The sequence below is a fragment of the Equus przewalskii genome, chromosome 28, assembly GCF_037783145.1.
Source record: "Equus przewalskii isolate Varuska chromosome 28, EquPr2, whole genome shotgun sequence".
NCBI classification, from domain to species: domain Eukaryota; kingdom Metazoa; phylum Chordata; class Mammalia; order Perissodactyla; family Equidae; genus Equus; species Equus przewalskii.
In genome coordinates this window covers 3378642-3400832 of record NC_091858.1, presented here as the reverse complement: position 1 = coordinate 3400832, position 22191 = coordinate 3378642, and the positions used below count along the sequence as shown (strand labels likewise).

The following is a 22191-nucleotide window of genomic DNA, read 5'->3' as shown; positions in this document are numbered from 1 at the left end:
TCTACTCCACTAGACTGACAGCTGGAGGGTAGTGACTGCTTTACCTGTTTGAGAGTGTTCTCAACTGCAAGTATTGAATACACAGGAAAACAACTCCTATGAGATCTTACTGAGTCAGTAAGGAAGCATCAACTTCAGACACAAAGACTAGTAGACATTTAATGCAAAACAGGATCAGACGAGGGAAAAGAAAGGAAATTCCAGAAATAACCATATACACACACATACACATACAAACAAGTGATTTTCGACAAAGGTACAAAGGCAATACAGTCCAGAAAGGAGAGTCTTTTCAACAAATAGTCCTGGAACAATTGGATAATTATATGGCAGGGAAAATGAACTTCAATCCATAACTGTGGTGAGCAGAATAATGCCCTCCCCAAGATATCCAAACCTTTATCCCCCAAACTCATGAATATGTTAAGAGAGTGAAAAGACAAGCCACGGACTAGGAAAAAAAATGTTTGTGAATCATATATCTGATATAGGACTTTTCTTTAGAACATATAAAGAAATAGAGAGAGAGAGAATAGATTAAAAAACTCAAAAATAGGAAAACAAACACAAATTTAAAAATGGCAAAAGATTTGAACAGACACTTCACCTAAGAAGACAGATGTTCAAAATCATTAGCCGTAGAAAAATGAAAATTACAACCACAAGGAGACAGCATAACACAAGTGTTGACAAAGATATGAAGCAACTGGAATTCTCTGGTTCTGGAACTGCTGGTGGGAATGTAACACGGTACAGCCATTTTCTCTAGAAACAGTCTGGCAGTTTCCTAAAAAGTTAAACATACTTATCCTCGGATCCAGCCATTCTACTCCTAGGTATTGACCCAAGAAAAATGAAAAGCTTTGTCCATACAAAGATTTGTAACTGAATGTCCAAAGCAGCTTTATTTGTAATAGCCCATAACCGGAAGAAACTCAAATGTCCATCAATAAGTGAATGAGTAAACGAACTGTGGGATACCCATACATATCCAGGTACAAAAAGAAATGAAGTCTTATAGCACGACAACAAATGAAACTCAAAATAGTCTATGTGAAAAAAGCCAGACAAAAGGAGTACACACTGTGTGATTCATTTTTTATAAAATTCAAGGGAAGAGAAACCAACGTATAGTGACAGACAGCAGATCAGTGCCTGGAGAAAGGGGCTGGGGAGGAGCGGGAAGGCGTGATTGCAAAGCAGCATGAGGAGCCTTCTGAGAGTGATAAATGATCTTGATTGAGACGATAGTTTCGTGGTTGCATACATATGTCAGAATTTATCAATTTTTTCCATTTTAAATATGTTCAGTTTATCGTATGCTACTTATACCTCCATAAAGCTGTTTTTAAAATACAATAGTAGAACACTTTAAAAATATATAAAAGGCAGGATCAGACAATGGTGCTATCAAGTTATATTAGCCAGGCACCACCAGATAAAGGTGAGGTGGGGTTCTTTGGCTGTCTTGCAAAAGTATGCTGAGTTAAGTGAGGGCACCAGTGACCTTGAATAAGAGAAGAGCTGCTTGTCCTCTCAGGTCACCAGAGGGGTGTCGGCTGGAGGTGCTGGATGATCATCTTTGGGGTAGGAGGAAAGACAACACCTCAGAGAAGAGTTGGAGGAGCGATGGTTGACAATGAGCCCAAGCAGGTTCTTCGTCCTCCCTTCCTCCCTCGCTGTTGCCAAACGGATCCCCAGCAGCCTGCTTTCTATTTCTAAATTTGTGTGAGCGTTTGTTTAGTATAGAGTCGAGTATCCCACGTGTAAGCTGAGCCGCCCAATCAAGAGTGAAAACAACCCCCTACAATCAGTGATCCGAAACTACCGCGCCACGATCAAACCGGAACTGATGCAACCGGGAAACGCGACTCTCAAACCCCGCAACTTCCCGGGGGCTCGGGTCTCCCCGGGCCGCTCCGCCCTCCAGCCCCGCCGGCCTTCTCCTTCCGGATTGACTCCTCCGGGCGGGGCGGGGCAGGAGCGGAGTCGGCCCGGGGAGGCCGCAGCGCGCAGTCTCAGTAGAGACGCTTTACGGCCGGAGGAGAGGGTGGTTCCTAGACTTGAGGCAGGAGGCCGAGCTGAGGGGCGGGGAAAGAGGCGTTTTGCGGCAGGGACGTAAGTGACGGCGCAGGCGGCGCGACAGCAGCTGGAGGGCATAGGAGGCGGGTTCGTGTTTCCCGGGCGGAACCCGGCTGTGGGGGGCGCGGGGCCTGCGCCGGAGTGGTGGCCAAAGGCCCGCGGTGACAGCATGGGTGAAGGGGAGGGGGGCGGGGGAGGACCTGAGCTGCCTGGGGCGGTGGGTGGGTCTGAGGGGCTGGCGGGCTGGCGTGCTGGGTCCAGGCCGGGGATCTGACGCGTGGTTGGTGTCCCCCGACCCCACAGCGCGGCCCGTCCTGTCCTCGCCATGAGGCCGCAGCAGGCGCCGGTGTCCGGGAAGGTGTTCATTCAGCGAGACTACAGCAGTGGCACACGCTGCCAGTTCCAGACCAAGTTTCCCGCGGAGCTGGAGAACCGGGTAGGCAGCCTGGCTCCCCGCACCTGCTCTGGGCGAGGGAGGGAGACTCCCCAGGGGCGGGAGGGGTATGGGCTGACGCCTGGCCCATGAGTGTCTCGCGGCTCTGGGAGGGGCAGGCAAAGAGGGGCCTTGGCCAGAGGTTACGAAGAGGGCCGCTAAGCAAGACCTGGTGTTTGGAGGAGGAGGAAGAAGGCCAAGCGGCCGAGTGTGGTGACCTCATAGAAGTCTGATGCCCGGTGCCGGGAGTCTGTACCCCGCTGTCCCCCGCCCCCACCCCCGGGTTATTGACGAGAGAATGAGGACCTACTTCCTGAGGCTCCAGGCCACCTAACTGAGCATGCTGGAAGCGGTCTCCTCCTGCCTCGCCACGCAAGGGGAATCATCATCGTTCTTGTGACTGGCGTTTGTGGCCGCTGTGCTGGTCGCGCTGCTCGGCAGAAAGCGTTTATGAAGTGCCATGCCAGGCGGTGCAGACAGGCCTTCTTGGAGCCTGCAAAACGTAGAGAATTAGATGGGCCTGGACAGAGAAATAGCTCAGAACAAGGCCTTAAACTTCTCACTCCCTCTTATGGTCACTGGAAACCACCTGTGTTATGTTGGCTTGCATCTCAAAATTGTCGTCAGGATATAGGTCCTTTGGGCAACTTTGCATACAGAGGTGAAGAGTGGGATGTGTTTCCCCTTTCTTCAGACTTAGGGAAAAAAAAGTATCGTATTTTAAAGGTACAATGAAATGAGTATATGTGAGTACGTGTGTTTTCTTGTGTCCTTTTGTGTCCACGTGGGTTCACCCACCCAAAGAGAGACCCTTGGTATTGAGCCATGTTACCTTACATTCTGTTTCCTTTTCAGAGGTCAATTTCTGGTTAGATGGGAGCAGGTTTTGTGGCTCTTTCCTTGTCACAAGGAGGGTGAAGGGCTGAGAGGTGATTAGGCATGCTGTGGGTGTGGGGCTAAGAAATGCTGGTCATGGAATAAGTGGGTGTAGATGAGTCTGTACTGGAGAAATGTGTAGCAGTCATTTAAAATTAGCTTTTATCCAGGTAGGTTGTTCTGCCTGATTGCCAAGGTTGGAAAATCAACAGTGATCAATTATAGTGTCCTTCAGCTTGATTTATAACCGTGGGCAGGTTAGTGGCCCAAGTATGTTTCTTTAAATGCAATTAAAGATCAAACGTGTCTTATAAAGATGGTTTGTAAATTAGGTTGTTTGTGAAATGCCGTATAAATGCTGCAGTTTGTTGTCACGGTGTTATGAGTTAACTCAGCCTGACACTAGGTGGACGTTTCCACAGTGGTTGGAAGAGGTAGAAATTGAGCAAGTTAGCTATTGGCTAAAGCTACCGAATGTTGTTTTTAAAGTAGTTTAACATGGAAGTTAACTTGTCTTACATGGTAGGACTTCTATGAAATAGATCAAATGTTTTATTTTTAAGTTTATTATAGAAACTCTGACTTATGCTATCTCTGTACTTTCAGGTCAGAACATAAACTATTCTTTTTCACCACACTTATTTGGATGTTACAAGATTCTTTTGTTTAAAGGTTTTAAAGTTAAACTTCCAACTCCTACTTGAACCAAATGTATGTATGCAGAATCAGCCATTAATCTTCCACTCTGTGTGTGGCAGAGCCTTTATTTTATAGTTGGAATACAGAAATAGAGTGTCGTCACAGTACTTACTGGTTCTTACAGGAAGTTGATGTTTCTGAATTCTGGAGTCCTTTTACTTCTTTGACTTCATCAAGCCCAGAGCTGCTTGTGATTCTGAGCACTACACGGAATGGTATACGGTGCTATTCAATTGTGCCTTTGAAATTTTTTTTCTTTTTAAATGTTTGGGTGAAAACACTAGCTTATACTTTAAACTGTTTGGGAAAGCTTTGATTTTTTTTTCTGCGTCGAGATTAAATTTAAATTACAGGTTTAAATTTTCCTTGCTTTGTTTGATGGGAAATTGAAAGGTTTCTTTCTTTGTTTCTCTACTACTTACCCTAGAAATTGCACTGATTGCTCTGCCGCTGGGGCTGATTTTCCTTGTGAGAGAACATCACACTTGGCAACTTAATAGAGGAAGAAACTAATAGACAAATGTTTTGTGTTACTTAAAGCATTAAACACAGACACATTTGTACTCTTTAATTTGGGAGTGAGGACAAGTTCTGTCTGTTAACAAGTTTACTTTCTCCACTGCCTGTGAGAATGTGATACTTTGATGCCTAAGAGCTTTGTTGCCAGGACGGCTCTTGAAAAGAAGCTTTATTCTCACTTCAGCCAAAATACAGACATCATAGACACCCTTGGTCTGTGGAGAAGAGAAGAGGTGAACTATAATAGAGGCGTTTGTTCCCCTCCGTACCTTCAGAAATATGTGTCTACGTCTGGTCAGTAGAAATTACCTTTGACTTGTGATCGCTTTAAGCTTCAGCCCCACGCTTTCTACCATGTAGTTCAAAAAGAAACAAATTCTGAGAAAACAAGCTTGATTCCTGTTTCCATTCTGACTTTCACTGTTTATGGGTCCAAATTTGTATTGGGCTCCAGCTTCAGGTGTCTCCAGGTTTTGGTACAGCTCCCGTTCCAGTGTCCAGGTACCTGGGGGGAACACCAACAGCTGTTCTGCACGCGCCTGGAGGGCGTGAGAGAGACGCCCATGTAGGTTCTCTTGGGTCCTGTGCGTTAAGTGCATCCTCTGCCTTTATTGCTTCCTATCATGCTTTTTACCCTTTTTAATAATCTTTCAAAGAAATTCTTGGGTTTTTCTTTTTTTAGCTTTTGTTCCTTTTCTCCTTTTTATTAAGCTTTTTTTAAAGTCCTTCACCTTAGTTTTGGGGGGATTTTTTGTTAGTTTGTTTAGGTGATGATAACAATTTAACATTAATATTTGTTCACTGAGCTGTTTTTTTAAGTCTGTTTTCAGGGAATGAGAACTCTGACATAGGTTCCCCAGATGACCATTCTTGACATACCACATTTTCAAGTGGTGGCTCAGTGAAGGAACGCTGCCCGGGTCTCAGCACCATCTCCACCTACCCAGCTCTTGTCAGCAACTCTCATATTCTGGGAAATTAAAAGTAGTCCCTTTTTAAGAACAGGTAGAGCCGCCACCACTTTAAAGTTTACATACCATTGTAAAGTTTTTTTCATGCCGTTGACTTATTGAGTCCTCAGAGTTTTCCACACGAAGGACGAAACGATGATTACAACTGCCTGTAGCCTAAAGCATTTTAATAGCTTAAGGGTGATGAGCGTAAATTGTTTTATACTTTAAAAAATTATGTTCTTGAGAATATTTTGTCTCAAACTGTATATTGAGGTTCTTTGATTTTTTCTGAGTCTATTTCTATATAAAGACTAAGTAGAGGAGAGAATTCTTAGTAGTTATTAGGTTTAGGAATAAGGGAGATAATTTGTGAGAGAAAGCCTGGAGTAAGGACAGATAAATTGCGCTTTGTTACCAAGAATGATAATATTGGGTGAAATTCTCTACTAATGGATCTTGAAAGTTCTAAGGTGAAGTATTGAGATTTGAAATCTACAAAGTATTGTTAGAAGAAAATAAAGTGATATTGGAAGAAGAAAGTAAAAGCAGATGATTAGAATGAAAAATGGATGACAGTAGTATTAGTGTAAATGTAAGATAATGGTGTCACTTAATAGAAAGAAGTAATAGGAATGACTTGGTATGAAGAGTTGTATGGTAGTTTGAGATTTTGCCTTGTTCACTGTGAACTTTTCCTAAGCAAATAGTTACTTTAAAAGAGATAGGAGATTGAGTAAACAGAATACAGAACTTACAAACTTGCACGTTTTGATCCTTCTGCTTAAAATGTCCTTTCCGTTTTTGCCTAGTAAATTCTAGTATTTAGGGACTCAATTAAGATCACCCGCTCTTTCCAGATAGAGGGAACATCTCTCTCCTTTTGTGCCCCCACTGTACTTTATATATGCCTTTATTACAGAATTCTGTCAATTTATTGCATTTTTATGTTTACATATCTGTTCTGCTTGCAAGACCTTAAACTCCTTGAGGACTGAGACAGTGTCTTATTCATTTTTCTCTAGGGTCTGTCATAACATCTTATGGTAGGTGCTCAGTAAATGTGAATATAAGTGAATGGAAAGATGGAAGGATTGTATAATTTAATTAAGTTACTTGAACTTCAACATAAAGAATAAAGAAGCACCATGTTGAGCATGAAGATACCCAGTATCCATAAGAAGGATAAAATTAAACGCTAAGCAATTCCAGTAACTTAGGTCGAGATTTAATCAGCTGAAAATTGTTTGTGGACTGTTAGATAAGAATGTTGACAAAATAGCAAAATAAATTAGTGATGGCAAGCTTTAGTGAGTTGCTGATCTTTTTTTCCAAAACTTACTTTTAAATTCTTTCTTCCATACAGATTGATAGGCAGCAGTTTGAAGAGACAGTTAGAACTCTCAATAATCTTTATGCAGAAGCAGAGAAGCTTGGGGGCCAATCATATCTTGAAGGCTGTTTGGCTTGTTTAACAGCATACACCATCTTCTTATGCATGGAAACTCATTATGAGAAGGTAAGGCTGCCTTTGTTTTCACAAAATCTCTTGAAATCGAAAAGAAGGTGAGTTTATTACATGTTTGTGTTTATGTGATGACAATTGCCATAAACTCTAAACAGGCATTTATAAATAATAATAATTCAAATTTTATTATTATTCCTATGTGTGTTCCAACTTGGAGTTGACATCAGTGTTCAAATTTACTTACACTTAAGAAGAATGTAGAAAATCTATGTTCTCATTCTACCCAGCTTTCTGAGAATCGTTTCACTTTATTTCCCCAAATTTCTCTCTTCACGCTTGTCCTCCCACCTCTCTTTCCAGTTGCCTTCCAGATGCAGAGTTGCTGGTTTCTCAGCTTAGATGTCTAAAAGTCAAACCACATACCTCGCCATTTTGTTTAATAGCGCCCTGTCTTTTTTAGTACAATCTTTAGACGTGGGGGATGAAGAAGAGGGAAAAATGTATCAATTGTCCAAGGCTGAAATATTTCCCATTTTCCCATTCATTAACTTTTCATGATTTCTTCTGCGACTATCCTAGTTTATGCCTGTATTACCTCTCTCCTAAACTGATGAAATAGTCTCCTGACAAGTCTCATTCTGGTCTTTTACTTTTCCAAACTGTCTGCTGCTGTCTTCAGAAAACACAGCCTTAGTTCCGCCGCCACTCCTCCTAAGTCAGAGGCCTTTCCTGGCTTTCCATTTATTGCCACTGAGTAGAGTTCAAGCCCCTTCTCAAGCTGACCTCCAGCTTACCTCTCCAAGTCTATCCCTCACCCCTTTATCTGTCAGCCAAACTTGATTATCGTTTGTCACTAACCTTACCCTCCGAAGTTCTCCTCCAACTACAGCACCATTCTTCCCGTGGCCAGATCTCACCAGTGCTAACGCCCACTTCATCTAACTTGTCCCTACTCTTCCAGTTGAATTGTTTCTCTGTAGCTCCACAACATTTTGTTTGTCTCTGTTTTCCGGCACTTACCGCTGTCTACTTTGGAATGTAGGAGTTTACATTCTCATCTTATTTGCCCTTCAAGTGTGTATTTTTCTTGAGGTCAAGGACAGTGCCTTAACCATTTTGTATGGTCACCTCTTCATGCCTGACACCATGACTTGGGTTTATTAGGCACTCGTTGAATGTGTGTTAAATGAATGACTTTAAGTTAATCACAGCAAACCCCTAATATCTCATTAAATTCTGACCATGTTTAGAAAATGAAATGCTGTAAGAATATCTATTTAATACCCTACCTTGTAGAGGTGTCCTTGTGATTGTCGTACACTCTGTAGTGGAGAGCAGAGACAGTTGCAACCGAAATATTTTGAGTTATTTGCTGGAAATGCTGCCATATTCTTCATTAGCATCCTGACATGAATTCCCTTAGTGGTATCATAAAACTGTATCATGTAAAAGGGTATATTTAGATAGCTAAATTAGTAGTTTGTATCCTTCTATACATCACACAGAGAAGCAGCTTTCATTCCTGTTTAACATTCAAAATCAGCAGTTATAAAGGACCAGTATCCTCTTTCAGGCTATGTTTTGTCTTAGCAGCCTCTCTTCAGTATTGCATTTGGTGGGTAAAGGAACAGGGGATTCATTCATTTGATAAATGTTTTCTGGAAGCCTACTATGTGCTAAGCAATGTGCAGAGAATATAACTGAATAGAGCAGACATGATTGCTGACCTTGTGGAGTTTATAATTTAGTAGTAATAACTGATAATCAGGAAACAAAACCAACAAAATTGTGCATTGTGATAAGTGCCTTGAAGGAAACAGACTTTCCTATGAAGGAATGTAATACGAAAGACGTAATTTAGGTTGTGTGGGCAGAAAAGCCCTCTGAAATGGTGACATTTAAGCTCCTCCAAGATGAAAAGCTTGAGGCCATTTGGGCAAAGAGATCAATGTACGCAAAGGCCAGTTTGCATACATTGCAAATCAGTGTATGCAAACTGGCCTTTGAAGGAGGGCCAGTGTGGGAGGAGAGGAGTAGGGAGAGAAGGGCTAGAGATGAGTTTGGAGAGGTGAGGAACAGCTGTATCCTGTAAGGAGTGTGTAGTCCAGGGAGAGAAGTTTAGACTTTATTTTCAGTGCAGTGGGAAGCTGCTCAAAGGTTTTAAGCAGGAGAGTGATATGATCAGATTTTCATTTTAAAGAGCTCTCTTTGCCTTGTGGGGAAAAAGGTATAAAAGTAGAAGTAGGGAAACTGGTTAGGATACTCCACAGAAGTCTAGGCAAGAGATGATGATAGCCCAGACCGGGAGTGGAGCATTGGAGATGAAAGGAAGGGAGCAATTCCAGGGATTGCTGATGGTAGAACCAAGGAGCTGAATGTAGGAGGGCAGGGTAAGGCTGAATTCATGTGGGTAAAAACTTGGTCTCCCAGGGATTGTCATTTAAAGAATATATAATATTGCCAATTTAAGGTAGAAATACATCCTCCAGAGTATTTTATTCATGCTTAGTGGAGTATTAGAAGCTTCAGTTGTCATTTCACTCTACCTCCTAAATTTGTTAATAAGATTTTAATTAACCTTTATTTCTCAGTGTACACTTGTTGAAATAGATGTCAATACCTCCTTCTGACATCAGTTGTAAAAAGGAAATTGTTAATTGGATACCAGCCAAGTCGGTTACTATTTATGTGATCATGGACAAGTTAATCTCTAAGTTCTCTCAACTGCAAAATAGGTCTTAGAGTTAATAAATTGCTTCGCATATGCTAGATGCTTAATAAAGAGTGTTTTCTTAAGATAGATTTTAAAACTAAGTTAGCATGTATATATGTTTTAATTAGATATTTCTGAACTCACGTATGCAATTTTTTATTTCAAGCATAAGTAGTTTTTTTTTTTTAGCAGCAGCTAGTTTATTTAGCTGCTAAAACATTTAGCAGCTCTTAATTAAATCCTTTTGATTTATTAATCTTGGAAGGCAGTTCTCAGGATTAGAAATACAATGGAAATTGATTGATCCCAATAGATGTTTTAACTTGGGTTCATCGGCAATGTATAAGATGCTCCAAGTGAAATTAATCAAGACATCAAAATTTAAGGCATGGTCACATTTTTTAAATAGGTGATTTTATTTTAGAAACTGGGCATGAATAACTAGATAATACAAAGTGACTAATTTATAAATGGTCATGTAACCTGCCTATACTTTTAAAAGAAAACTCTTCAAATGTTTATTTATATTTCTGATAAAATAATAAAAGTATAAGAACAACCTTCCCCTCTCCTTCTCTCCAATTTATCCCTTAGGAATTTCTTTATAAGAAGACAGGATTGAGTCATTTAGCCTTTATTGTTTTAAACATTAAAATTTCTAGTCTGTAAACAATAAGCCGAATATGATAGCGCTTACACTTTGTCATGTGGGTTAAATTTTTTGAAATTGTAAATAGGCCTTTTAAAACTCACTAGAACAATCATGCATTTTTTTCCCTATAAAGTGCTAATTATTGATCTAAAATGAAGATAAAGACTTCAGTGTTATTTCTTCTTTGTTGCTGCCCATTATAATCAGGGAACAAATGGGCTTGTAGAGGGTTCTCTTCTCAGTGGCTGTCTGCCTTGTTCATCAACTAGAAAACATCGCTCCTGCTGTGTGCTGTAATCTGTAAAAGGAACATACTTAGAAGGAACTTGGATATTTTCTGAAAATAAGATAATCGTGTTCTTACTTATCCTCACTTATTTTTTCTTTTTTTTATTCGCCCTGAGCTGACATCTTTGGCCAGTCTTCCTCTATTTTGTACATGGGTTGCTGCCACAGCACGGTTGACGAGTGGTGTAGGTCCATGCTCAGGATCCAAAACTGCAAACCCAGGCTGCCAAGGTGGAGCGCACAAACATAACCACTACGCCACCGGACCGGCCCCCAGGATATTTTTTCTTGAGGGTCTCGTACACTTTCTCCAGTTTAATATCTCAAGAAGGTTAATAGTCTTTCCTGAGGATTGATTGTGTTTAGCGTTGTAAATATTGTACATATTGACATTTTATTGAGGATTTGAGAATAACAGAGAGAATTTTGTTCAGTATTATGGTTTGTTTTGACATTGATTTTACCAAAAATAAATTATGAGTAAAACGTCAACACATGGTTTCTTGGGGGTGAGAATGGTGCTCTGTCCTGTCTGGGATGCAGTATGAGTTTCCTCGTAACAATGCCTTCCTATTGCTGAAGAGACTGAGAGTTTAGCAGCATCTTGTTTAGGAAAGTGCTGCCTTCACCAAAGGTAGTGTAAGAGGATTTGGAACTTAGACGAAAAGAAAACTGATCATTTTCTTTCTGAACTGATAGCCAAGTGCACATGAATGTTATTAAAGTTTAAATAAAAGCCTTGCACAACAAAGTTGTGCTTTGAATCAAATAAAGGAATGCTCTTTCTTTCCTGGTAACCTGTACCCAGGGACAGAGGGAGGAAAGCTGTTCTGAAGGAACCCTTTCTTCGAAACAGCCAGGCAGGCTTTTTTCTGAGTGTCGCCTAGTACAGGTGGACTGGGGCGAGGGGAGACTGGCTCTCCAGTTTCCAGTTCCGGCAGGGGAGCTGAGAAGGAATGGGAGAGAAGATGGAGAGTCCTGAGTGGGGCACTGTTATGGGCCATTGCATTCTGTTCATATTTTAGCAGGATTGACAAACTCTGGCAGAAAGACAGTGTGCCTAAGATTTTTTTTTTTGCTCATAAAAACCAAGTACAACTCAAAATCTTTGATAGCTTGAAAATAGGAGAATGATACTTGTGTTACTTCAGGTAATAGGTGAAAAGAATCTTTTCTTTAGAAATAGTATTAATTTACTACATAAAGAACCCTGCAGATTGCTCTTTTAATATCATACTTTTTTAAAAAAAGCATAAAACATTAGATCGTATTATTCCCAAAGATGTCACCTGAATAAACTGTTTAAATTATTTTCCTTCAATAAGAAAATGTGTTATACAAACCACACAGAATTTTCAATTCTAAATCGATTTGTACCAAAGCACATAAATTGTAACATTCTAATTTGTTAGTTTGGCCTGATATGCCCACACTAAATCATTTCTTAATTTTCAGCTTTATTTTCATATAGTTCTTTTTTCCCAATATGTTGTGATCCCATTTATCTGTGAGTTTATCATATGCTGGTAGTGTGAATTTAAGAAAATATATAGTAACTAAAGAACTGGATCAAAGCCTCTTTGAACATTAGAGCCAGGAAAGGGTTATGATGACTTTGAATCTGAAATAAAACATGTAGCTCTTTGATTTTGGATATATAGCTATTAAGATTTATTTTCTTCTAGCTTATCTGTCTCAGAATTGCCCTTATTAAAGCTGGAGATTTGGTGATTTCCAGAAGTTCCTTTATATCCTATCTGGTTTTTGTCTACGTTTGCTTTGACTTTTACAACCTTAATACTAAACTTACAGAGTGAGGTTCCCTCTGCGACACAAGAGCAGACTACAGAGTAGCCTCTGTGAGTTGTGGAAGTGATGGAAGACGCTTGTGGTCATCAGGAGCTCCCTAGCAGCCAATGACCGTGGGCTTTAGAAAGGAAACACTCTTTTCAGTTTTAAGCTAACTGGGCTGCCTTTTGTTATTGGCTAACTTTGTGTCATCACTTAAACTTGTGAAAACGCACAAAGGAGAGAAGAAGCAGTTCTTCGGCGTTAAGGTGAAATGCCCAGAGCTATCCTTGGTGTTGGAAGACGCCACGTTAACAACAGTGTATGAGCAGGGACAGAGAAAAGCATAACCATTGTGTATAGTCATCTGTTTCTCTGTATCTAGGGTTGAGGTGACCAGGAGGTAAGGAGGGGAGGATTGTCCTCATGCTTTTGTATGCGTTTGTGCTCACACTGCGTTGAAGATGCTGGTGATTTGAAGAGTCCATGATGCTGTGCTATCTATTGTGTGCAACTGGTGTGAGCCAGATAATCAGAGCTGTATCCCTCCGTATGAATAGCTGTGACTTGCTTTGTACACTAATTCCATTGCCTGAATATTTTGATATCCAGGTGGTACTTAAAGGGAAATCTGATGAAATTTGTAAAAAGCTGTGGTATTTCCTTCTGTCAGGTTCTGAAGAAAGTCTCCAAATACATTCAAGAGCAGAATGAGAAGATATATGCTCCCCAAGGCCTCCTCCTGACAGATCCTATCGAGAGAGGACTTCGAGTTGTATCTTTTTAGTCCAGATCATAAGGTCTAAATATCTATAAAAAGAAAATTTTGGTGCTACTCTTTGGCATTGGCTAGAGAGAATTTAACTGTCTTGTATTTGCCTTAGGAATCGTCTCTGTGAATTACATACCTACCATAAGCCTATCTCCAACATTTTTTCTGAAACAGGTCTCTCCTTCCTTTGCATTGCAGGTCTCTGGATTGTTCAGTATTCTGGTTCTTTCTTGGTGGTTCTGAGGGCATCTTGTAGTAATAATGGGGGGTGGTATGAGTAATGCATTTCAGCTGCAGAAACTCTGAACCTAAAGCCCCTTTGAAATGCGTAAACTCATGATGTTTGGTGAGACTTGTCATCCAAATGAATTGCAGGTCCATGGGTTCATCTGACGAGTTGAAATCAGTTACAGCTGCCAGATGTATAATTTCATTACCTTTGACATACTGTGCATATTTTAAGAGGCAGTAAGCTTTGAAAATCACTAAGTGAATTTGGTAAATAAAATTGCAAAGAACTAATTTAGCCTGATAACGGGAGTAATGGGTAAAATAAATTTTTTTTAAAGCCTAGGTCAGATAGTCCCAGGCCTTCCGGCTGATAATAATTTCAACAGTTTTATTATACTCTACGGCAATGGTTCTTAAACTTTTAGAGGTCGTAAACCTTCTCCCAAGAAAAAGTTTTCATATAATTTCAGGGCGTTTTGAACCCCCGAATTCCTTACCTTCATGGATTCTCAGTTAAGAACCCCCTAGTTCTACAATGAAGCATCTTTTTTCAGAATTTTTTAAAAAAATAAATAATCAGTGTTTGGGGAGGAAATACATGTGGACTACTACAAGGATTTCAGTTTTCAGCAAGGTAGAGAAAGCATCATGTTTAACTTAGGTAGGAGAAATTTTTAATAATTTAAAAATAAGTAAAGCAAATAGAAAAGTCTGTGCAGATCATACTCATCGTCTTGCCATAGTCCCCTTTTGTGTTATGTTCTGTAGTGTGTTTTCTTAACAGCCATGCTGTTTAGATTGAAATTACCATTTATGAAGACAGAGGCATGAGCAGTGGAAGATAAACCATAGAATTAAAGGTAAATATGAAATTATATGATTCATATGCAGTTTTTTTAATTTAAGGGATGCATGAATTTTCTTTCCTACTTGATAAATAAATCGTAAATAGTGCCATATTCTCTATATTGGCCTGATATTTAAAATGTGTATTTAATCCTAGTTCTATTTGGTGATATAGAATTTAATCCTGATTCTTTCTCCCCATATTTTTTTCAGACTGGTTTTGTTGTTACTTTGTTTTTTGGATCTTTTTGGGAGGGAAGTTGTCTTGTTTTATTTTAATATTTCAAAACTATCCTGGTCATTTAAATAGTTAGGTTTTGCATATAAGAATCAGTTCAGAGATTTCCCTGCCTATATGACAAATGGTTTTAATAACCAAAGAAACATTTCAGAGTAGAGTGGGGGATGTTCTGAATATAGCCCTGTAGAAGAAACTTACCTCTAGTAGGTAGAACCGTAAATTTAATTCTTTCATTTAAAGTGTTTGTATTCCTAGATATCCATGTAATTACCTTGAATAAATAAGAAACAAGTTGTTAACACTGATAGGAATCTCCAGGCAGAAGCATGTAGGAGGCAAAGTACATGAGCATAGCCTTCTAAGTGACAGAAAATCCTACTTCACTGTTTCTGCCAATTTCAGTCATTTTCTCTTTCAACAAATAGTGTTCTGCTGCTGTACATTCCTAATCGACTTCGTTTGCAGTATCTCTCAACAGGTAGCACAGAGACAGAATCCACCAAAGCAGAAATATTCCTTCCCAGGACACCTGTAATAGTAATAGTACCGTTTTGAGGGCACCTGCTATGTGCCGGGTATTATACAAATGGTATTTCTAATTCTCACAAGTATTCTGCACAGTATTTCCCCAGTTTTACAGATGAGCATTCCAAGGTACAATTAGATTAAATGATGTTCTCAAAGTCATACGGCTAACAAATATCGGGATATGAACCCAAGTCTGATTGACCATAAAACCCCAGTTTTTTACACCAAACTTCCTCTGAGTACTTGGAGCAGCAGGAACTTGAGAAGGGAAGGAGTTCATTAGATTGTTCTAAGTGTTTTCTTTTCTTTTTCAGTACTTTTTTTAAAATACATTTTGTCTCTTCCTGTACAATTTATTGAATCCTACAAACCAACCTACATTCCACAGCTGCCTTCTTCTAGCACTAGTGAATGTGTCACCTGAATTCTTGAAAGTCAGGGGCCCAAGTAATGATATCCTCTGCCATACGTTTTATTTCTGTAAAAAGGCCTTGTTTTGGCACATTTACTGTTACTTGTCCATGCACTTTCTCATGTACAATTTCCAAACTGATATTTCTCAGACGAGCAGTTGGGAACTTCATGTGTGGCTTTTGTTACATGCCATTGGAGGAAGTTTGTTTTATCAATTGCAGCTGCGTTGACTTGGCGCAACCCATTTGTCATGACTCATTTTGCAGCTATTATTGCTAAATATAATGTTTTTCTGAGGTGGTGTGGTATTTTGAGCAGTTACACACCAGACTAATCTATCAATATTCAAACAACTGTGAAATTTTGAAATGGGAAAGATTTACATTAGGAAACTTCTAGATAGTTTCATGAATGCAAATATTTTTGTGCAACACAATTTACTTTTCAGAGCTATGGTTCCTCAGGCCCAGGATCCAGTGTAGGCTGAGGTCTTGGAGGAGGGGGTAAAAACAATAAGAATAATTAATTCAATTCTACCATTTTTCATAAGTCTACAAGGTGTCTGCAGGATGAAGCATTATATGGGAATTAAATTAATGATTTAACAAAAGAGTACACAAATCATGGAGATAGGCTTTATTTTAAAAATCTTTAAACAAAAATATTTTGCTCTTTTTCAGCTTAATTTTTTTAATGTCTGTCTTATTAGATAGACTGATGGTGTTTTCTCTTTGGATTAAGATTGTCTTTATTTAAAAAATGGAATATATCATTATTCAGTCACAATAAATGAATGATAATAAAAGTATCTAACATTTATTGGCACTTATTATGTGCCTGCATTGTTCTAAATACTTGATTTGAGTCATCACAACAATCCTACGACATAGATACTCTTACCCCAGTTTTTCAGATGAGGAAACTCAGGCATGGAGAACTTAGGTGACTTGTCGTCCAAGGCTGAAAGCCAGTAGGTAGAAATCCAGGCAGCCTGGCCCCAGATGCTCCCTTAGCCCTGTGCCGTGCTGTGATGTGATTGCTCAGAGATGGAGATAGACAGGGCTTGCATGTCTCGGTTCTTGAGCTATGCGCTCACTTAGGCAAATGGTACAGAGCCAGGTATTCTATTAGAACCCTGGCTTAATAGAACATAGCCCACATATTAGGACCGCATATCAGTTGGTGTAAGAGAGATGTTTCAGTGGTTATTTTTGGCATCCTTTTCTAAAGCATTTACTTTTCTAATTATAGATCCCACCTCCAGCTGGGACCCTCATCTATCCACTGGCCGATCGCAGAGTGTCCCCTACCTCCTCTCCAGAGCATCATTCCTTTGTATCTGCTGCCAGAGCCACGGTGCCATTTACTCCAAGGACTAACTTTCTAAAATTCCACACCTGGAGTGACCTCTAGTCGCTCAGCATCCACTTTGTGTCTCCAAATTGTGTAAGACTCTGTAATCTTTTGATTAGTTTCTGAGAAAACACAATGAAGCATTTCACTTTTTTTATTCAAAGCCATTAAGAAAATATGCAGTTGGTCAGCCCAACACGAAGTTTATTTCTTATCTGCCACCAGTACCACTGGTTCTCTTCATTCCTTGGGCCAGCTTCCCAGATGGCCCTAGACTTCAACAAGTCATATCTTAGCCAGTGTTCAGTCTTATTCCCCCAAATTGATGAAATGCTTTTCTCCAGGATTTTGGTGAAGGGTAGGCTGTCTGTGGTTTTGCTAACGCATCTCCCAGATTTCAAAGAACTACCAGGTTTACCATGACTCAAATCTTAAAGATCTATCTCTGCTGTTCAGTTTCTCAAACTGAAGCTCGTTGGAAAAATAATGTATAATGTTATTTGTTTTATTATAGCAATTATTCCTAATTAAAGCAGTATTTAATGCAATTTCCAGTTATTTTTCTTTGGAGAATTTTGTTATTATTGCATTACCTTAAATGTTGGGAAGATGTGGTATGTGTTGCTTGTTCCTTACAAAAATAAGTAAGCACAATAAAGTGGATGCTAAACCATCAGACACATAAATGTCCCTGCTGTGTCCCTGAATGTGTAATGAGCAAGTGTAATAAATATTTTAATTATAGTTTTGTTATAAATATAACTTATGAGAAAACAATTTGATAGGAATCATACTGTATATTGCTAATTTTTAACTGTCCCTACTGGCGAACCTTGGGATCCATGGTCCCCCTCACGCACGGTACTCACTGCGGAGGGACCTTACCGTCGGTTCAGGTGCGGTAGGTTAAGCGATTTCCAAGGAAAACTCTCAAGTCGGAGTCAGTATTTCTAGATCTTCTTTTGGGTGTATGTTCTTAGCATCAAGGCTTCTTATGCCCTTCATTCATTTTTGGGGTTTGAGAGCACTGTATTTGGGAGAAGGTTAAGAAATGCATTAGGATAAAGTGAAACAGTTCAAAGTTTTGCTTTCAGAGATATTGTAGGTGCTAAAACTGGATTTAATCTTTCAGATTTAATTTCTTTTTTGGATCTGTTATTCAGTAAATCCCATAGGTCTATGTAATATTTTAATTGTATAAAACACTTTTGTTACTTTATAGCCTATAATAGTGTGTCTGTCTGCCTTTTAAACCCGTTGCAATAACTTTGCTGAAATATTAACACATTAGTAAAACTTTTCTTAAACAGATTGTCTCTGTGTCATATTTGGTGTGATTTGATAAACTGCTAAATGATATGGCATAAAATTTGGCAGATAGACATTACTACTCGAATCACTGTTACAGTGTGGCTTGGGAGTTTTAAACAAACATCTTACATTTGTGTAGTTTGTCACACTTTTCAGCTTTTTACATGCTTTATGTCATAAGAGTAGATGTTAGCTAAATAGCTGAAAAACCAGAATAGTCCCTAATAGTCAAAAATGTATTCAATTAAAGAAATAAGAGGTTAGAATGTTTCATTAGAAAAATGTGTCCCAGTTATTGTTACTATCTTGGCTTATCTGATGACTCCGTTTTTTAAAATGAAGTGCTTTTATAGAGAGTAACAGCTTATAAAATATAGTCTATATTCTTTTGTGAAATAATTTTTCTTTATGCGATTTTCCCTTTCTCTTCCTTGTCCAATTAATTGAATAGCAAATAATGCTGATATGTAGCTGGTAGTCAAAAAAGCAATCAGAAAACCTGAATTAAGTTTCTTCCATATTCCACGTGGCCCTGGCTCCTAGCATGAGCTGAAATCATAGTTTCTCAAGAGTGAGCTGCTTTGTTGTTTTTATTTCACATAAAGGAAGTCAGGGTATCTGCGTATTTGCTTTATACACTCATCTCCCCCTCCCCTTGCCATGCCTCTGCTTCCCAACAATGGGGAGTGTCAGTTCCAGGAGAGCTGAGGTGGTTTCTGCTTATTCTTGCATCTGTTCACAACTCCAAGCATCAACACACACAAAGCTACATAGACTTAGCACTCACATACCTGTGGAGTGAATAAATGAATGAGATAGAGGGTGACAGGTCATTAACAGAGTTCCTTTACAACATCTTGATTAGTGAGGTGTTTCTCTGACTTGATAAGATGGGGACTTGTATACTCCCCTTGTAAAGTCTTGTTCTAGGACTGGAAAGATGTTATCTGTGCCTTAAACTCCATTGGGGTGGGCATTGGTGCAGAGATGGCTACTCTTGAGGATTTGAGTGACCTTTCACTTCTAGATCAGGAATTCCCAGGGAAAGGAGAGGAGTTGCATTCAAAACCTCTGAAGTAGGTGGATAGTGTAAATAATGAATAAGCCGCCTACTCATACTTTGTCGTTTTATTATTCTGCATATCATTGACATTGCCAATGTCTAATGTTGAATCTAGCTATGGTTAAAGCTAGGAAACATTTTTTAAGTATATTTCTCCTTAATTCTTTTAACTTCTATTTAATCTTCTGGTAAAGGTTCACTTTTAAAAAGTTTCCACTTTTCAAGGTTCTCTAGGACCTAATAAAGCATGAATTTTGTATTCGAGTCCTTACTACTATATTTCTTCATGTAAAAGTTAGAAGAAACTGTATGAAAAATGTGCTTATCCCTCATTTGACAGCTGAAATGAATCAAATAGGCCTCTAATAGCACCAGAGACTCTTCCATGGTGCAAATACTAAGGGAAATAGCCAAAGTGATCCCCATCCTTGGTTGGAGGACGAACATCAATAGATGTACCCATTGTACAGTGACTAACTTTAATCTACAGAGATGTAAGTTACAAAGAATTTTATTCTTCCCACGAGAGCTGGAATAAATGGTTTTATAATGGCCCTCTGCCGTACTCAAAACTTGGAAAGGTGTAGGGGAGAGCAAATGTCTGAATAATGCCTTTGTATGAATTGTGGTGAATGTTAAAATGTAGGTTCTGGACCACCTAAGTTCTCGGATACTTTATGAGTCCAGCAGTACATGTATTCTGTTCCAAAATGAGTAGACACAGAATTAGTGACCAAAGTGAATGCTATGGCTCTTCTCCTAAGTTCTTCCATAGACCTCAAATGGTGCAGATGTGCAGTTTTGTGAAATTCTGCCTAAAACTTACAGGAACTTAATGCCTACTTGAAAATTTTTTAAGACTCCATTTTGCAAAAAGAAATAATTTTATAAATCAGGCACAACCAAGGATTTTTGGCTAAGGGGCGTTGTCAAGTTAAAACAAGTTTATGCCAGCAGAATTTTCTGATTTTTTTTTTTAATAGGATCTGAGCAATATAAGTACTTATTGACCTTGTAAGGACATATTTAACTTTGTCCTGTCACTTTTTACCTTGGTAGTGAAATCGTTAATCTTCAGGTTACTAAATCACCTTGTTTCTGAAGAATTTCTTTTTGTTTTACTTACAGAGAGTTGTTTTTTAAAAAAGGCGATGGGGCCGGGGGGGCTGCCTAGATCTGTTCTTGATCTTAATGTTTCTGTTCGTGTATGTATTCTCTCATCTCATATTTTCACAGACGAGTTTATTGCCAGGAAATGAACATCATAATTTGTATTCAAAAATGTTTTGGCAGTTAGTCTTCTGGGAACAACCAAATGCCAAACAGCATAACTGTAGAAGCTCAGATTCTGTGATACACAAGGACTTGAAACACAATGTAATGTGACCTTTCCTTCCCAATTAAAAGACTAGTGTGAACAACCTTTGCACAGCCGTGCATCTCGTACAACGTACAAATGTTTTATTTTGTCCAGTTCCTAATCTCTTAGATGTTTGAAGGATTGTGTGCTTGAAAAAGCAACATTATTGTAGATGTTACTAATTTTAAAATGAGTGCTCCTAAACAATTAGCAAAGGAAAGGCCCAACAGCATGTTTGGGGCATTTTTAATACTGCAGAAAAAGATCTTCGCTTAGTATCTAATGATATGGAGAGGCTACGTCAGGAAAGGAAAATCATCTCTTAAATAACCAGAATTCCCAACTGCAACCATATTGACTATAGAAACTACAAACACCTGCCAGCAAGAGCTATAAATAAAAAATAACCAGATCCCTGGTAGAGACTCTGAAAGAATTCTGAGGAAAAAAGAAAAGTCCTTGTGTACATTGTTTTCTCTTCCCAAATGCTGTTTTTAAAGTGACCACAATTTTTCTATTTACCAAGGAAATGTGTGGTGTCAGAATAATATGCAGCTGCATATTAACTACATGCAACAGTTAAAGGCAGGAAATAAAAATCCTCTGAGACTGGAGGAGGCATTTAGGCTCACTGGGTAAAATTTAGTCTAATCAGTCCATTTAACAGACAAGCTTGTTAAGAACTTAAAAACTTATTCACAGGGCTGGCCACGTGGCCATGTGGTTAAAGTTCCACACTCCGCTTCGGTCGCCCTGGTTTGTGGGTTCGGATCCTGGACGCGGTCCTACTCCACTCATCAGTCATGCTGTGGAGGCATCCCACGTACAAAATAGAGGAAGATGGCACAGATATTAGCTCAGGGTGAATCTTCCTCACCAAAAAAAAAAAAAACCTATTTGCCTGACAAAGTCCCAATAAGGTTTTGTGTGGAACTTGACATACTGATTCTAGAAAAAGGGGAGAGACATGCCCTACAACTAGCAGGACAGATTAAGCTGTAGTGCTTCATATGTGTGGCATTGGTGCAAGGATAGGCTCACAGAACAATGGAACAGAAAGAGACTGAGGCGCAGACTCAGGCATGTCTGTTGGGCTGGGTAGCCTCCTTTTGCCCCTCCAGATCCTTTCTCCTTCTGCGTGCTCCTTTATATCCTAGAAAACTGATCTGTGCAACTGCATTAACCTGGCTCTCTTGCCCTGAGGCTCCCAGTAGGGTCTGGCCAATGGGAGAGATGAGCAGGAGATCTGAGCATGGTTCACTGATTCATGGAAGTGGCTGACTAGTTGGCCAGCTGCTTAGGGGCCTGGGAGATAAACCTGGAAGGCTTGGTGAGGAGGAGTCAAGGAGCACTCTGTGGAAGGACCTCTACGAATGGACTCAGAGTGTGAAGAAATTCATGTGCCATGTAAATGCCCACCAGATGGCATCCACTGCAGAGAGGTTCTCACTGAGGAAGTGGAAAGCCTTTTGATTTCAGGCAGCCTCTTCCTAGCTCCCTGGTGCTCATTCAGTGGGACCATGTGAAATGATCGTGGCCACAAGGATAGAGGCTACATGTGGCTCAACAGCATGGGCTTCCTCTCATTACGTCTGACCTGGCTA

The 22191-nt window shown here is 39.6% G+C and overlaps 2 protein-coding genes across 4 annotated transcripts in view; one reads left to right on the top strand and one right to left on the bottom strand.

The window, feature by feature from the left end:
* ANK1 (ankyrin 1) overlaps positions 1-22191 on the bottom strand; it is a 622216-nt gene that overhangs the window by 277211 nt on the left and 322814 nt on the right. The window lies entirely within an intron of this gene.
* On the top strand, positions 888-18162 carry GOLGA7 (golgin A7). 3 transcript variants are annotated; one of them, XM_070598790.1, is made up of 6 exons: positions 888-2118; positions 2386-2518; positions 6926-7078; positions 13142-13243; positions 14269-14331; positions 16752-18162. In XM_070598790.1, exons 1-5 carry the CDS (start codon positions 1853-1855, stop codon positions 14314-14316), a joined length of 702 nt encoding a protein of 233 aa, XP_070454891.1. In that variant the 5' UTR covers positions 888-1852; the 3' UTR covers positions 14317-14331; positions 16752-18162. The 3 variants fall into 3 exon arrangements, with proteins under 3 accessions (XP_070454891.1, XP_070454893.1, XP_070454892.1); XM_070598792.1 differs by having other exon boundaries at positions 2053-2169; XM_070598791.1 differs by lacking the exon at positions 888-2118 and adding an exon at positions 2137-2243.